A 16999-nucleotide genomic window follows, 5' to 3' on the forward strand; every position below is an offset into this window, starting at 1 on the left:
GTCAAAATTATTAAATGTTCAAATTTACAATTCTAAAATTATGTCGAAACATATTTTATAGTGAAATTTAAAAATAAAGTCCACGACAAAAATAAAAATGACCGTCGTCAACTTCCGGTTCAAAAATACTTCAAAATAAAAGCGGAGCGGATTTCCACAGACAAGTTAATTAAAATAAAAAAAACATACGGTGACTTGATTAAAATATCCAAATGAGACCCATCAAAAACTTAATCAAAAAAACAATAAATACTCCTATGCCAAAGACAACTGCCAAACCAGCCACACATTGACAAAGAGGAGAAAAGCAATAAAAAACACAGTAGCATGTTGCGTGTCTGAAGCCATAGCCTTACAAAAAAAAATACTTACATGAAGAAAAATATATTTTTTGTACCCATACAAAGTTCTACAGCTTCCAATAACCACGCAAGTTGACTGCATCAATGGCTGTGTGCAAGAGAAAAACAGACAAAAGCTGCTGATCAGGTGTCAGCTTGGACTGCCTGAGTATCTAATGAGGGTTAAGAGATTAAAAGACACACTATCCAGCAAAATCAAACCAACAAAACGTTTGTTTTATTAGAACAAATGTAAAAAAAAATACAGACTTATCAACATTTTTTTTTTAGGAAAACAAACATTTAAGCCTCAGAACATTCTCATCAAAAAGTGCTTGGATGGCAGGGAGGGAATGTGTGCTCCTACAGGTACGGACCCCAACCTAAATACATCTGGCAGAGACGTTTTTCATCCTTGTGGCCTCTTGGATGAGGTAATGCACATGACCTTCTATAGACAGAGGTAGTCCCAGCACTTTGTTTCTGCTCTTTATCACCTACAGCAGGCACTACTCGATGTCACACACGAGTTTTCATCCTCAGAACTCAAGTTTCTCTTTAATGTTGACTTATTTCTCACAATCTTACCTCAGATTAAGGGGTGATAGGACAAGAGTGTTTATTGGCGTCTTCTGGGTGAGGAAGAGTGAAACGCTATCAGCTGATAAGACTTTATCTTGAACAAACTGTTCAGGAGAAAGTGATGTTATAAGCAAGTTGCGTAACTCATTCTGTCCTCTTCTGCTTGTCTTCAGAAAACCTTAGTTTTATAAAATGTTTAACACTAAAAAATGGTTTTCAAAGGAAAAAAATGAATGTATTCACCACATTAAACATGTAAAACGATGTTGATTATGTAAACAATTTCAGAGGTACATTGTAAATAAAGTATTTCTTGATTTACAAATACAATTTTCTGTTAACAGTGGTATTAGGTTTATATAAATTGTGGATTTGAATCAGATTATAGCAGCAGAACTGCTGACTCAGCAGAAATTTGCGGGAGTTTGTTGTTTAGGAAAGGAGGTTCTCCTGTTCAGTGAAGAACCAGAAATGTCTTAATATCTAAAATTCTCTAGAACAACAACACAAAACAAATGAAAACCAGTCTTTATTTTAAGGAAGAAAGATTTTCCAAACATCTGGATTTGGGACAATGCTGGAGACAAATGAGCAGAAGGATGACGCAGCGGTTTGTTTTGTGGTATAGGACACATTCTTAAAGAGATGATGAGAAACCTGCAGCTGAAAGTAAACGTTCTAACTAGGGTTTAAATAAAGTTTTTCAGAGAGAGGCAGACTGTGAAAAGTTTGATTAAACCTGAAAAATCCATCAAAGTTTTTTAGTTAAAAATGTAAAAATAAATGAGTTTTAACTTCAGATGTGATGGATTTTTATTGATGAGTTTGAACCAGGAGGTCCAACAGACACAAGCTCGTCAGGCAGATTTTTGTAAACACAAAGACAAAAGTGGGTCAGGTACTGGAAAATATTTTATTTGTTTGATAGCATGTTGATAACAGCACATTCTGTCTGCCAGAGGAACAGCTCAGCAGCAAATAACTAAAACACAAATTAGATCTTTAGATGAAAACGTTTTAATGCTTTAAAGAAATGTTTGCACTCATCCTGTTTCTATAGCTTTCCTTACTGGATTAACAAACAAACATGTTGATTTAATTATGAAGCTAAAAGCATTAAGTGATCGCAGGTTTCTTTGATATAAAATTAAAAGGCAACTCATTCAGCACTCCAAAATACTACAAATTCACCACACAGTGTTGTTTCTTTCTCTTTGCAATAAATAAATACAATAACAAAGAAAGTGGGAACCGTTTTAAAGCAAACCTCATGGCAAAAGTGTTTGTTTTAGCTCTCAGAGATCAGATATCATTCTATAAAACCAGGATAGCATTGTAACGCCGTCAACAGGGTCAAACTCCTTATCCTGCACTGCAAAACACAAGCCCTTTTAGAAATACCTCTAAAACTCCTGACTTATTGGCAGATTTGCTTTAAATAAGCAAAAATAAAATAAAATAAGGTCTGACTGTGAATTCTTAGTTTAAGAAAAATATACGAGTCACTATGACATGTTTGCTCAAACAAAGATTATTTTTTATTAACAAACTTTAATAAGATAATTTTCCTAAGGAAAAACGTCCTACGAAAGATCAAATTCTATTGAAAAACGCTCTTAATAAGCATATTTTTCTATTGGAAAACAATCTCAATGAAAATATTTTTTTATTGAAAAACTTTCTTAGTGAGATCATTTTCTATTGAAAAATGTCCTAAATAAGATCAAATTCCTTTTGAAAAAAAAATTCTTGATAAGATAATTTTTCCATTGAAAAACGCCCTAAAAAAGATCCAATTTCTATTAAAAAATGCATTTTATAAGCATGTTTTTCTAATGGAAAATAATCTCAATAAGGTCATTTTTCTACTGAAAAACGTTCTTAATGAGATAATTTTCTTTTGAAAAAGGTCCTAAATAAAATCACATTTTTATTGAAAAATGTTCTCAATAAGATTATTTTTCTATTGAAAAATTACCTTAAGATAATTTTTCTTGCAAGACAGAAAAATAAGACATTTTTTCTTGCAACAAGGGTCTTTTTACTACCTTAAGATTCTGTTTTCGAGTTTTCTTTTTATCCTTAGTTATCAAAAGCTGATCACTTTCTTAGTCTTTGTCAATCTGAACACGTTTGTTAAAAAATAGGATAAACTAGTCTATAGATATGAAAAAGAAGAGTTATCGGTACTTATGCTGTTCCAGATGTAGGATTTTAGTTAGTGCCTTGCTTAAAGGTACGTCATACAGATTTGGATAGGAGAAAAGTGAAGTGTGCAGTGTAAAACAGACCCCTTAGAAATAAGTCAAATATGCTTTCTCTATTGGAAAATTTTCTTTAAATAAGCAAAAAACAAACAAAAAAACAAGAATTATTATTTTAAGAAAACAATTAACTGAAACATGTTTTTTAAACTTACATTATTTTGTTTTTTGAGTTTCTTAAAATGTTTGGAAATTCATCAAACTTTCTGAATCTTTCATATGCAGTCCTGTCTTGATGTTGATTTTAGTCTGTTTGTTGTTCTCAGCTCAGTCTCCAAAAGACCAAATGAAAGAATATCTCTGCTGGAGAGCTTCTTCCAAACATTTCATGAGTTTTTGACCCAAACTAAACCTCGTATACCTGCAGACAGTCACCGTATGGACAGAAGTGTCGGATATCTCTACAACTACAACATGTATCTGAATAAATGTGGACCCAAAGGGAAGACATCACAGCTTAAGATGGGTCACACTTTAAAATATGCTGCAAATCTACAGAAACTTAGATTTGCAAATATGTATCAAACCACTTTAACTCTAAATTTACCTTCATTTAGCATCAACCTAAAAGCAAAACCTGGAAATAAGTTCAAGTGTCTCTGAATGATAGATCGACATCTAAAAGAACATTTGTGTGCAGTGAACCTCTTTATCCTGCAGATCCTTTAGGACTGGTAACTACTAAGTGAGTTTTTATGAAGCTAAAAACGTTTTTAAATCCTTATTTATTTGCTTTTTTACGCTTTTTTATTGGTAAATATCCTTATACTGACAAATGAATTCCATTGCATCTTGCTTCTATGTTTTTATTCATTAGCCCAGTATCAACTTTAGAAATCTAAATGTTTTTTTCTAGCAAACACAGGCAGGAACCTCAGTCAGCAAAATATACACATGTTAAACATACACCCTATAGGAGTGATAAAACATAACTTAAAATACTTCAAAAAGTACAAAGGAAAATAAAAAATGAGTATTAGTTTGTGTTACCTCCTGATCTTTGATCAGGCCGAGTCCAGCATGCATTTCCTCCCAATCAAATGGTCATTATGGCTCGTTCTCTGGCACGTCTGATGACGCGGGGCCAGGATCGACAGCAGGATCAGGATCAGGATCAGGATCAAAGACATGAGGCGTAACCGAAAACAATCCCACAGCATCCAGGATCAAAAACTCAAGTAACAAACCCGCTGTGGGCGGGACGACAGACGGAGTGACGGACGGATCTATGAGTGGTGGGAGGAGCTAAGAGAAAAATGCCAAAGCTCTTTAAAGCTTTGGCATCAAAACACGTGAAAAAGTCGTCCGATCTTTTTCAGGGTTTTAGGCAGCATCAACACAGAATATGAAACTAGTATTACTTAAGAAATCCTAAGAAAAAAACTGGGGGAACATCAAGTACCCCCTTTATTGTTGACCACTGAACTTCATCAAAGCGCTGTCAAAGAGGGAAACATTCAGGCCTTCCCAGCAAATCCAGGAGCTCAGAGATCTGAAGATCATGATCAAGTTGATCATCAATCTGACAGCAAACCGTTAAGCTGAGAGGATTTTCCTCTTTGGTTTTACTCAGCAAATTTGAAGCCTTTCTTATTTTTTAAAGCATTAGTGTGTCAAATCTTACAATTAAAAAAAGGGAACATTCCTTCTGTCTGAGCAGCTCTGTCCTGCTGCCTTCAAGTCTTCAGGAGGAGTCAGTGTTCCACTGAGATGCTGCCGGAGCATCAGTGGACCCCCGACGCAGCACCTCAGCCCTTCTAGCTGCCCGTTTCTGTTTGATTGAAAGCCACAGTTACAAAAAGCAATGGAGTGAAACACGATCACATGTTTCACCTGCAGGTTGCTCTGATCCAGTTTGGGGTTAAGCATTCAAGACCTGCAAGCTGGACGTTCCAAATCACCAACCACTGTGGCGGGAGGAGCTGATGTAAACTTTATCATGCTGGAATAAGACTCAGGGGGCACTACTGAAATGCTTCAAGTAAGAGAACAAACAGACACTTTGCTTTTAGTTCTGCGTTTCCCTCCATCCTCGTCCATCAAGGTGACGTCCCGACGTCCTGCTTCTGTTCTCACTTGGACTGCACTCCCAGTGCAATCTTGAGGTACTCGTACACCACGTAGCTGATGCTCACAGACGGAATGACCTTCATGAAGTTGGGGGCCAGGCCTCGGTAAAGTCCCAGCGCCCCCTCAGTCCGAACGATGTGCCTGAACAGCCCCGTCATGCTCATCTGAGGACCTCCCTCCAGAGAAGCTGAGGAGACAAGAGATCTGCAGGTGAGCAGCTCCAACAAACGCCTGATGAAGATCCCTGTTACTGTCGGCTCCTCTGTGAAGGTGGAACAACGTGGATTTCTCTTAAAAACTGACTAGAACATGAAAGAGGAACTGTCTAATGCACAAGTGTCAAATTCAGGGTCCGGGGGCCGGATCCGGCCCTCCAGATCATTTTATTTTGTTGTTATTAATGACACAATGTTATCTTGCGCTTATTTCTAACTTGTATACATTTGACAAAATATATTTTTATGGAGAGTAAAATATTGAAAGTTATTTAAGGTTTAAGTTGATTTATTCTGGAATAATATTCCTGCCTTTTTATTATTCATATTTATGCTAAAAAGTTACAGTTTTAAAGTTTTGAAAATTGGGATTCTGCTAGATGTTTGGACTATTTTGGAACTTACTAAGATTTTTTTTAGCTGCTTTGGCATTTAGCTAATATTTCAGCTACATGCTAGCTGTTTTGGCTAATTTAGCCTTTTTTGCTTGTTTGTTTTTTTTTTAGCAATTTTGGAATTTAGTTAACATTTCAGCTACATCCTTGCTGTTTTGTCTAATTTAGGCTGTTTTGGAGTTTAGCTAATATTTCAGGTACATGCTAGCTGTTTTGGCTAATTTAGTTTTTTTTTAAAGTGTTTAGGCTTCTTTGGAGTCAGGCTAACATTTGCTATTTGGAAGATAAGATATTTTTTAATTGACACGCTAGCTGTTTTGGCTAACCTATTTGTTTTTTTTAGTTTGTTAGACTAATTTGGCATTTAGCTAATATTTTAGCTGGCTATCAGCTTCAGCGTTTTCAGCGATCAATTTCAACATCTTTCAGTATCAGCATCTTCAGCAGCCAAATTCAGCTTACAGCATTCACACTAGCATTATCGCAGGTAATGCTTTATATCTAGTTCATAATTACGTTAAAAAGCTACGTTTTTAAAGTTTTGAAAATGTAGTTTGAGTGTTCAATAAATGTTTATCCTGTTGGGCCCATGACCTAAGGTGTGTTTTGGATTTTGGTCCCCTGTGTGATTGAGTTTGACACTCCTGGTCTAAATGAAACTAAACAGTTTGTAGAAATAAAGGCTTTCACTGCAAAACACAAAATATCACCAAGTATTTTTGTCTAGTTTCTAGTTTAAGTATCTTGTAACACTTGATATCAGACAAAACTAACTTACTAGTCACTTTTTTAGGCAATAAATATCATAAGATCTTGAAAACATCCCATTTTAAGAAAAATCTGCAATGAAACTTCTGTTTTTAATTCATAACTTCCTTAAATGACAAATGTATCTTAAAATTATAGTCTTGTTTTAGTCAGACTAGAAATAAGGTTAGTTAGACTGTTGTATTAGACTTGGGATATTTTTTAGGAGAAAAAGTAAAAGCATGTATGTATATACATTAATGTACCTACTTTAAATCAAATCAAATCAAACTTTATTTGTAAAGCACTTTTCAAATTTGTGTTACTAGTGCTTTACGTAAAAATATAATCGAATTGAATAGAAACAAAAAATATGCATAAAAGCCATACAATGCCCGCACCCCCTTCCCCCACCCACACACACACAGGGCCGGAATGGGCATAGGTGAGTTAGGCGGCTGCCTAGGGACGGCACCAAATTGCAATGATGCTTCATACCCACACCACGGTAAAGAATAAAACGATTCTCTAAATTGATGCAAAATAGAAATTTGGCTTTGTACTGAAGTGGGAAAATGATATTTTAGGGACCTGTCCACACCTCTCAAGTTCCCAGAATATGTTACCACAGGACCCCCCAGATGGGAGATCCTACTGCATACTACTACCTCGTTAAAGATATAAAACTTGTTTTTAACAATACAGAATTGTTTTAGGCCGTATTTCCACTGAATGTAACAATAGAAGTGTTTATAGCTGATGTCAAGGTTGAATTTTGTCTTAAAGTCCCACTCCAATCATCTTTTTAGGTATTCTCAGTGGTCTTTAGTTATAAGTAGCTAAAATAAACTATCTACTCGTACAGTTTTGACCCAGATTCCAGCTCAGACGAGGAAAACAAAGACGTTCATGGATCTATTTATCTGTAAGTGGATGTATCAGAATGGAGCGGAGCAGAGAGCTAGATTGTAGATTTTATGTAACTAAAATCTTTTTCAAACTGCATTTTTTCATCTGATCCTGATTCACAACAATTTGATAAAGAAATACTCAGAAATGGAATTTTAAAATGTCTGTACACGTGTCCTCCATCCTTAGAAAAATGCTACAAGAACATGTTGAAACCACCATTTTTATCGGAGTCGGCCTTTAAAGGAACAGGACATTCAAACTCATTTTCAGAAAACTTACATATTCTACTACTTCTATTGGCAGATATTTTCACCTGTAACATGGAAAAACATCTTGAATTCTATATTTTTCCAGTGAAGCTCTGCAGTGACCCACCTTGAGCCTGCATGCGGGTCCTGACCAGGGCTAGGGGGTAGCTGGCGAGCTGCCCACAGGTGCTGGAGGTGGTGCCACAAGCCAAGAGCACAAAGACTCCAGGATCAGCGCTGTCTGTGGCAAACCGCTGCAGCCACGAGTTCTTCAGGGTCTGAGGGGGAAAAGAGGCCTTCACGGAATACTGTTCTACAACAACGATCTAATTTTCTCTGGGTTTTCATGGAGTTGCATCATTTGACCACGTCTCTGACAACAGAGACACGTGGAAACGATGGTATGTGAACACGTAGAAGTCCATTTTAGGATTGAACGTCTTTTTTATAAGTGAATAGTATATAAAAGTGAAATAGTCAATCCTTAAAAAAGAGTTACAGCCACAATAAATGTAATAACTTCAGAATGATATAATAAAAAATCATCTGCTTTTGAGGTAAAATCCTCACAGCAAAGCTCCGTAAATCAACTATTTTTGGCTGCTGACCTCTATAAATTGTTGTATAAAACTGTTGGTCATGACCACATTTTTGACAAATTAAAATAAAATAGTATCATTCTTGAACTATAGTCAAAATCGTCTGTGTGCTGCCCCCTAAAGGTTGAAATTTCCCACATTTAGGTGACAACTAATGGGACTGCAATTTTAATTTGTCCGCAGCTCAGTGGTCACGTCATTCCTAATCTGTTCACATCATGTGACCATTGGCTGTGATGGCCACTTTAGTCTGAGAGCGAACTGTATTCAGACTGAGGAATCTCAGAGCGAACCGAAGCTCAGTCCGATTGGAAACAAACCGAGACCACCTCCAAAGATGTGTCCGAGAGCGGTTCCTGGTTCTGCTTGGGTGTTTCAGACAGAACCTTTGTTCCGGATTATCAGGAAAAAGGAACTCTGATTCACTTAAAGCGAACCAAATGTGTCTGGTCTGAATACACCCTTAGAGTCACCAATGACCCTATGAATCATGTTTTTGGACTGTTGGAGAAAACCCGATTGCATTCGCATGGTTGTTGTATAGTTTTTGAACATGTGTTTTGTCCCTGAGAATTCCCACACGTCTGAATCTGGAGGATGGCTTTGTCAGGGTTTGCTTGGCTGTTACAGGACTCACACTGACGACAAGAGAGCAGAACCACGAACCTCATAGACGGCCAGGTCGATGCCGGCGTATGGGATGATCCCCAGCATGTTGGGGACGTAACCTTTGTAGAAGGCAGCCACGCCCTCCTTCTGGATGATGTGTTTGGCACAATCCATGATCCCAGAAAACTGGCCGGTCCTTCTGAGGGCTAACCGGGTCTTCAGAACCTGTCAGAACAGGAAACGCTGATCCTTCACAAACCGCCCCAGCCACATTCTGAGGACGTCTTTCGTTTGGTGCTTCTGAAGCTCAAACATCTGTCGTATTTACCTCTGCCCTGGAGAGCTGACCTGTTCTCATTTCTGGTATAGCTTAACATTACGATGGAGATGATTTACAGCTGGGCTCCCCAAACTACGGCCCGCGGGCCGGATTAGGCTCGCCTCCACATTTGGCCCAGCCCCCCCACACACTATCAGAAACGCAGATCAAGAACTACGTAGAACTTTTTATTCCACCCCTCTGCAGTCTGAACCGTGATGGGAGAGGATAGACTATTTATTGGTTCAATAGTGATTCACTTTTTATTAATTCTTATAATTTTTCTTCCGTATGTTTTTTTGGACGTCTAAAGCTCTTCAGCTCTTTCAGCTATTAAAATATTCAGCTCTTTTTATGCTAGCTTTTTCGACAGTTACTAAGGATTTCTAGGCTATTTTGGAGCTTAGCTAAAATTTTAGCCACAAGTTGTTTTGGCTAATTTAGGCTTTTTTCAGTTATTTAGGCTAATTTGGAGCATAACTAATGTTTTAGCCTGAAGCTAGCTGTTTTGGCTAAATTGGACATTTTACCAATAATTTTTATCCTAATTTGGCATTTAGCTAAAACTTCAGCTACATGCTAGCTTTTTTGGCTAATGTAGGCTTTTTTAGTTATTTAGGCTAATTGGGAGTTTAGCTAATATCATAGTATTATGCTAGCTGTTTTGGCTAAATTACACATCTTACCATTTTTTGGCTAATTTGGCTTTTAGCTAATATTTCAGCTACATGTTAGCTATTTTGGCTAATTTAGGCTTTTTCTCCATTTTTTACGGTATTTGAAGTTTGGCTAATATTTCAGCTACATGCTCGCTATTGGCTGATTTAGAATTTGTTTCAAATTTTTTAGGGTAATTCGGCATTTCGCTAATATTTTAGCTAGCTATCAGCTTAAGCATTTTCAGCTATTAGCTTCTGCCATTTCGATATCTACTTCGGCGTTTTCAGCTAATAGGTTCAATGTTTTTAGTTATCAATTTCAGCATTTTCAGCTATCGTCACTAGCATCTTCAGCGGCCACATTTAGCTTACAGCATTCACACTAGCATTATCGCAGGTAATGCTTTATATCTAGTTTTAAAAATGTTTTGGTATTATTTTTTTTTCTATGAACATTAAATAAATGAATTATTTTAAATTTGTCTATGTGTGGCTTTCTGGAAAATCGTAAATGTTTCTGTTTAGGCTGTGATTGCTGCACTTTTTCTGTTAGCCTACAAACTGACCCCGCCCCCACATCAGAGAAGAAAACTGTTCTGTGGCCCTCATTGGAAAAAGTTTGGGGACCCCTGATTTACAGGACTTGCAGAAGCTTCATTCTGCTCGAGTCCAGCGGCGCCTCACCTCCATGGGGTAGATGCTGCTCTGAGCGATGGCGCCGGCCAGCGAGCCTGCCACGAATCTTTCCATTATGCCCAAAGTCTCCTGGTTACTTCCAATGAGCCTTTTAATCTGCAACAAACCACACGGTTTGAGTTCAAGGTGAATGCGAGAGCAACGAGACGGCGAAGGCATCAGCACACCTGTTCGTAGGCCATGAACTTGATGGCAGACTCGGGAGCGATTTTGATGACATTGATACCATTTCCTCGCCAAAGCGACCTCACGCCGCCCTCTCGGATCATCTGACCAAACCCTCCGACAATCTGCATGCTGTTGCTCCTCGAGGCGTGGACCTGGGTGACAGATAAACGTTACTGAGAGTGTAACAAATCAAGTTCACGTCCTTCTCCTAAAAAAAACAAAACATAATTGTGGTTATTTCTGGCCTCACCTGCATTAGCACCTTCAGCCTGTCTAGTGGCGCCGTGCAGGTTCGGGATGCGGCGCCGGCTCCTCCTCCAGCCACGAGGTGTCTCCACCACATGCCGGTTTTCTTCTCCTCGGCTGTGAACTCGTCAGGAACGATGATGCTCTCTCCAACATCCAGGATCTGTGGAGGAAGCAGAACGCTTTTAGTCAAAGTCTTCAGTCTCCGATATGAAGCCCCAGCAGCCGTCTCAGCCGCCACCAGTCTGAGCAGGAGTGCTGTAGACCACTGTATATGAAAACTGGACTGAATGACCCCTCCCGCCTGGTGTTCCAAACAGGAAGTACCTGCCAGTTCAAAGAAGCTAAAATCCCATAGACTTCTAAAGAGAAATAAACAGCATAATGTGTAAAACTGGTTCGAATTGGAAGTTGGGCATTTATTATGGGTGATGTCACACTTGCTCAGTCCAGGTCTCTTATACAGTCAATGGATGTCACCCTTCAAAACAGGTTATTTTCAGGCTCCAGTGAAATAATGCCAATTCAGTCGCTATTTTTTTTGGGATAGAGATGGAGGGAGGAGTCAGTTCCGTTCTCATATACACTCAATGGATGCCACTCAGAGACCCCCCCCGCCACCCCCCACCCTGCAGCTTTAAGAGGACACAAACATGTCCCTCATTTATTTACGTACATAAAAAAATAAAATAAAAAATCTATTGAAAAAGTAGAAACAAAATCCAATGAGGGATAGACACATTTGCAATAAATTACTTTTTTTTTAAATCAAGTATATTTCTGTCATTGTCTTTTAGCATGTAATAAGTCCACGAGGATTGGAGCAGTGCTGCTGAAGTGATCACATCAGTTGTTTTGGTACGCTTTTGAACAAACAGCTGCTTGTTATTCTGTGAAGGGTGAGAAAAGTGGACCCCTGTTCTACTCTGTGTGGGTCCCAGAGCTGTAATTGCATTAGGAGCATTAAAAGCTGAGACTGAGATGGAGAAGAAGTTTGATCCAATTAACCAAACCAACTCTGCTGGGCCAAGTGTGTCGTGTGACACGCAGGAGAGTCCCGTTTAGTCTGGAAAACTAGGAGCAGTGGTTCAATAACATGTGGATGTGGATGGATCTAAACCATTGACTATACATGAGAACTGGACTGAGTGACTCCTCCCCCTTGCATTCCAAACAGGAAGTACCTGATGGTTCCAAGAAGCTAAAATCCCATAGACTTCTTTATAGAAATAAACAGCTATTACTCAGTCATTCTATTTCCTAATCTGAATTATTTTTCATATTTATTGATATTCTAGTTATAAACTGACTGTGTAAAAGTAAGGCTGTGTTCATGGAAGCTGGGAGATCTGAGCTCTGTGTGCTGCAAACTTTTCTGTCTGTAGGATTAAGATTATTCAGTTACAAATCTGCAAAAAATGAACTATTAAAATGTAATTTTCTGAAATAGTTTCATTTTTGTTACTGATTAGTTTCTGGTTTGTTTTCTTTTAGGTGGAACAAATGACTAATTTCTTGTTTCTAAGACAAACACTTAAGACTTTTTATTTATTATTATTTATTTTTTCAGTGGAGTTTTAGCCCACAAGAACTAAATTTTCCTTAAAACTTAAATGATGTGGACTATACCCCAAACCCAGTGGCCCACGAACACGTGCTCCTGTTCCACTGATGACCTGTTCAAACTGCTTGTGTTTCAGAGCTGCAGCAGCATGGACGGCCGTACCGTGGAGTGCCTCCAGTACAGGATGATCTCAGGGATGTTGTCTGCTGGATGCAGGAGGTGGTAATCCCGCCACTCGTCCCAGTCAATGGTCATGGTTCCGTTTTTGTCCATGCTGCAGACATCAGAGCAGAGCGGAGGCCCGTCAGGACAGAGACACTAGACAAGCACAAGACGCCGCTCACATGCACACACGGGTATTTTCAAGGCATCCTTATACGTCAGGTACAGTCGGACTTCTTTATGTCTTACAATCAAAACACAGAATTTCTTTCTTTTTTATTTTGACTTTCAAAAGCAGCCAGCAAAAGGAATCTTAGCAAGCAGAAGGCTTCAGGCGCGGCATCAGACACCGGCAATAAGCAGACACTGCTACTTACGACAGAACAGGGGCCCAGATTTGGCCCTTCCTGATTCTGAGACCAGACAGTGAAAAGGGGGACAGACAGACAAACAGAAATTAGAGACAACTATGACACGAGCCAAAACCCTAAAATGGGAAGCCTGAGACAAAAGAGCAGTGAACAGAAATCACATTCAAATGAGGATGAGTTCAGATCCAGGAGGATCTGGAGAGAAATGATGGAGCTGAATCGCTGAATAGCTTTAAAATGGCTTTGATTGGAAATGTTCAGAAATGTCTGGTGATGGAACTCTGAAGCTGATGGAAGCTAAACACATAAAACAAACCAATAAATGTTTCTGATTGCTTCCAAATCAGATAAAACAAACAGAAATTGATTAAACTAATCAGAAAAGAAATAAATTTAGTGCCGGAAATCGCTTACAAATATTTAACTAATTAATCGCAAATTTTAATCGGGATTAATCACAATTTATTTTTGTTTTGTTTTTTGGTCACAGTGTTTGTTCACCACTTACTATCTGTGAATAATCTCAATATAAAATCACAAACATTTAAACCATTTAATTTGAATTAGTGATGTCTTTCAATTAAAAAAAAATTATCGCGAATAATCGCAATAATGTTGTTTTTTTTCTGTCAGTGTTTGCTCACCACTTATTATCTGTAAATAATAGTATGAAATCACAAACATTTAGACCATTTATTTTTTATTAGTGCTGTCTATCAATTCAAAAAATTAATTGCAATTAATCCCAATATTGTTTTGTTTTTTTTTGTCCCAGCGTGTGCTCACCACTTATTATCTGTGAATAATCTAAATATGAAATCAGACATTTAGACCATTTACTTTAAATAAGTGATGTCTTTTGATTAAAAAAATAAATCATGATTAATCGCAACATTGTTTTTCTTTTGTCACAGTATTTTCTCACCATTTATTCTGTAAATAATCACAATATGAAATCGCAAACATTTAGACCATTTAATTTGAACTGGTGCTGTCTTTGGATTTAAAAAAATTGATCGCGATTAATCACACTTTTTAGTTGTTGTGATTAATTACTATCTATGTTTAACCAGGTACATTCTATATAACAAAAAGCAGCTCTTTTTTTGGAACAAGAACAACAAAAAAACAAAAAACGAACAAATAAAAAGAATCCAACAATCAATTCTTTGAACAAAAACAGGGCAGATACATTTTTCCTTCATTTTCTTCATCTGAAATATTTAAATTTGTCAAGTGACCATTGTATAAGGGGGATAATAGTTGTTTTAACGCACACCGTGGAAACCTGAACCGCCGAGGTAAAGCAACATGTAATTAATTATTGCATTTAATTAATAATACATTTAACATAATTTACATTATGACATTTACAATAATTACATTTATTAAACGATTTAAAACTTTTAGCTTTTTCATTTTTGCTTAAAACGAAAACTAACCAAAATTTAATTACCTCTAGCAACTCTTTTTTACATTTTTAATGCACCAATCCCCTATTAACTTAGAGCCAAGTGAATTGTGTCAGTGCGCCCCCTAGAGTGAAGTCTGACCACTGCAGAATAGGTAGTGATTTACTGTCTTCATGTGATGAGAAGTGTCTCAGAATGCTGCAGTAAATATTAAAGACAAATGTAACACAGCTGTTTATTCTGTTCCTGACATCAGAACTTTAGAACTAGACAAAACAATGAATCAGGAATTTACAAACCACTGAAGACAAATGCAAATGAGCAAAATGCAAAAGCAAAGCTGTGCTTCAAGGGCAGCATTTGCACGAATTCCAAAATCTAGACTCACTTTGAACTCTGGAGAATTCATGCCCAGTCACTCTGATCATCTTTTGATCTTTTGACAAAGTGTTCTCTGTGGCCGTTTAATCTTAATTATGAAGTATTTAGACAAAATCTAAAAACGTGTTGCTTTCTGGACATAGTTTCTGCAGGACGTCATTAAAAATTCACCTCTGAGTTGTAGGAACATTGGTGAGAAGCAACCTCTTCAACCCTTCTGAGAGCTTTCTGTTCACACTCTCTCATAATTCCAACCTAACACTAGCGGTGCAACAAAAATGAGTAATATCAGAGTTTATCCACTCATACAGTCTTGATCCAGATTCCAGCTCAGACCAGGAAAGCAAAGACGTTCATGGATCTATTTGTCTGCAGGTGGATGCATCACAATGAGGCTGAGCAGGTAGCTCAATCTTTTTCAAACAGCATTTTTTCATCTAAATCACCTGATTCTCATCAATTTGAATACAGAAATACTCCGAAATACTTAATGTCTATCATATATGTTATCTATCATCTCAAAAATTCCACAAGAAAATGTCAAAAACCCTAAAAACAACATTTCCATCGGAGTGGAACAAACCTGGAAGCAGCTAAAGCTTCTCAGAGAAAAGCTGCAAGCAAATAGTCAAATGTTTCACCTTTAATCTAACATAAATTTTAATTTATCCGTGCACACTCAAAGCTTCACTTGTGCTAAAAAGCTGCACTGCAAAATCATGAGAATCATGAGCGTTTTATATTAAAATTCTAGACCTAACAGATTTTTAATTTCAACTGAAGGAATTTATTTATACAATGAAAATGTAAATAGTATGGATGAAGTTGCTGTGTTGTCATGACTTATTCTGTAATAAAAAAAAATGTGGGAGAAAAAATCATGACCGTTATTGTTCTGTGTTTAGATACAGAAATAAATATACTGGGGAATGATTTGTGTTCTTATCACACAACTTTTGGGGAATTTTTTGTGCATTTTCACTCATTTGTGACATTCCTGTCCACCTTTTAACTGATACAACAAATAAAAATTAAAAGGAATTGTATATTTTCAACATAGGATTATAAGACACTGAAATCCTGCAGTAAATGTCTTTAAAAAAGCGTTACCTAAACCAAAATTAGTAAAACATAAAGAAAATGATTTTTTTAATTTTTATGAAAAATTCTGTGAATTGTGCAAATGATGAGCTGCAGCCAGTAAAACCAGAAAGGAAAAGGAAAAATCTGATTTCTAGAACACAGTAGATGCATGCGAGGGATTTAAAAATAAAGTGCAGAAAAATCTGAGGAGGTCTGAAAGTTTTCAAAAACTATCTAAAACAAATATTTTTAGACTCCCGCCTGGAAAAAGTGGTTAGATTTCTTTCAATTTAACATCATAAATTGTGTTTAGACATACCAAAATGCCATACAAATGTTTTAAACTGATGAGCTTTTATTTTGAAAGGTAGAAAATACCTCACCTCCTGAGGATCTGCTCGGCCTGTTCCTCAGAAATATTCACTCCCAGATCACGCAGCGACTGCATGATCTCTTGTGAGTCGATCTGACCTGCAGTAGATAGATTGATTAGTTATTTCACCAGGTAAAAACAATGTTTACAAAGCCTCTTTATTGCCAATAAAAGACTTGCAGAAAACAAGACTTTTATCAGACCCACGCTGCTGCAGAAAGAGGAAACAAAGTCCAGGGACACAAAAATCCACAAAGCAGGCAGGAATCCATGCACATCACATGAGGAAACAGGGAGAAATACAAGAATACAGCAACAAGAGGCTAGGGCTGCCATGATTAGTCGACTAATCGGCGACTAATCGATCATTAAAAAAAGTCAACGACTACTTTAATAATCGATTAGTCGTTCCTTTATATCATATGGAGTCAGAGTGTAGTAAAGTTGAAAGTAATGATGGAATTATGCTAGCTTTTAGGACTATTTTGACATTAATTAAGGTTCTTTACGCTAGTTTGGAGTTTAGCTAAGATTTCGGCTGCATGCTAGCTATTTTGGCTAATTTAGGATTTTTTTTTTTTAG

The 16999-nt window shown here is 37.3% G+C and overlaps 1 protein-coding gene across 3 annotated transcripts in view; it reads right to left on the reverse strand.

Moving 5' to 3' along the window:
- Positions 1–1817: 1817 nt before the first annotated feature.
- LOC112141702 (calcium-binding mitochondrial carrier protein SCaMC-2-B) overlaps positions 1818–16999 on the reverse strand; it is a 23022-nt gene continuing 7840 nt past the window's right edge. For 2 of the 3 annotated variants that reach the window (XM_024264850.2, XM_024264852.2), the window contains exons 3-11: positions 16427–16514; positions 13174–13209; positions 12797–12908; positions 11075–11233; positions 10824–10976; positions 10645–10752; positions 9040–9207; positions 7902–8052; positions 1818–5444 (exon numbers count right to left, since the gene is read on the reverse strand). In XM_024264850.2, the coding sequence (XP_024120618.1) occupies positions 5260–5444; positions 7902–8052; positions 9040–9207; positions 10645–10752; positions 10824–10976; positions 11075–11233; positions 12797–12908; positions 13174–13209; positions 16427–16514 (1160 nt within the window). In that variant the 3' untranslated portion in view covers positions 1818–5259. The remainder of the gene's footprint in view (positions 5445–7901; positions 8053–9039; positions 9208–10644; positions 10753–10823; positions 10977–11074; positions 11234–12796; positions 12909–13173; positions 13210–16426; positions 16515–16999) is intronic. The other variant, XM_024264851.2, reaches the window with a different exon arrangement.

Source organism: Oryzias melastigma, unplaced genomic scaffold (assembly GCF_002922805.2).
Source record: "Oryzias melastigma strain HK-1 unplaced genomic scaffold, ASM292280v2 sc00345, whole genome shotgun sequence".
NCBI lineage: Eukaryota > Metazoa > Chordata > Actinopteri > Beloniformes > Adrianichthyidae > Oryzias > Oryzias melastigma.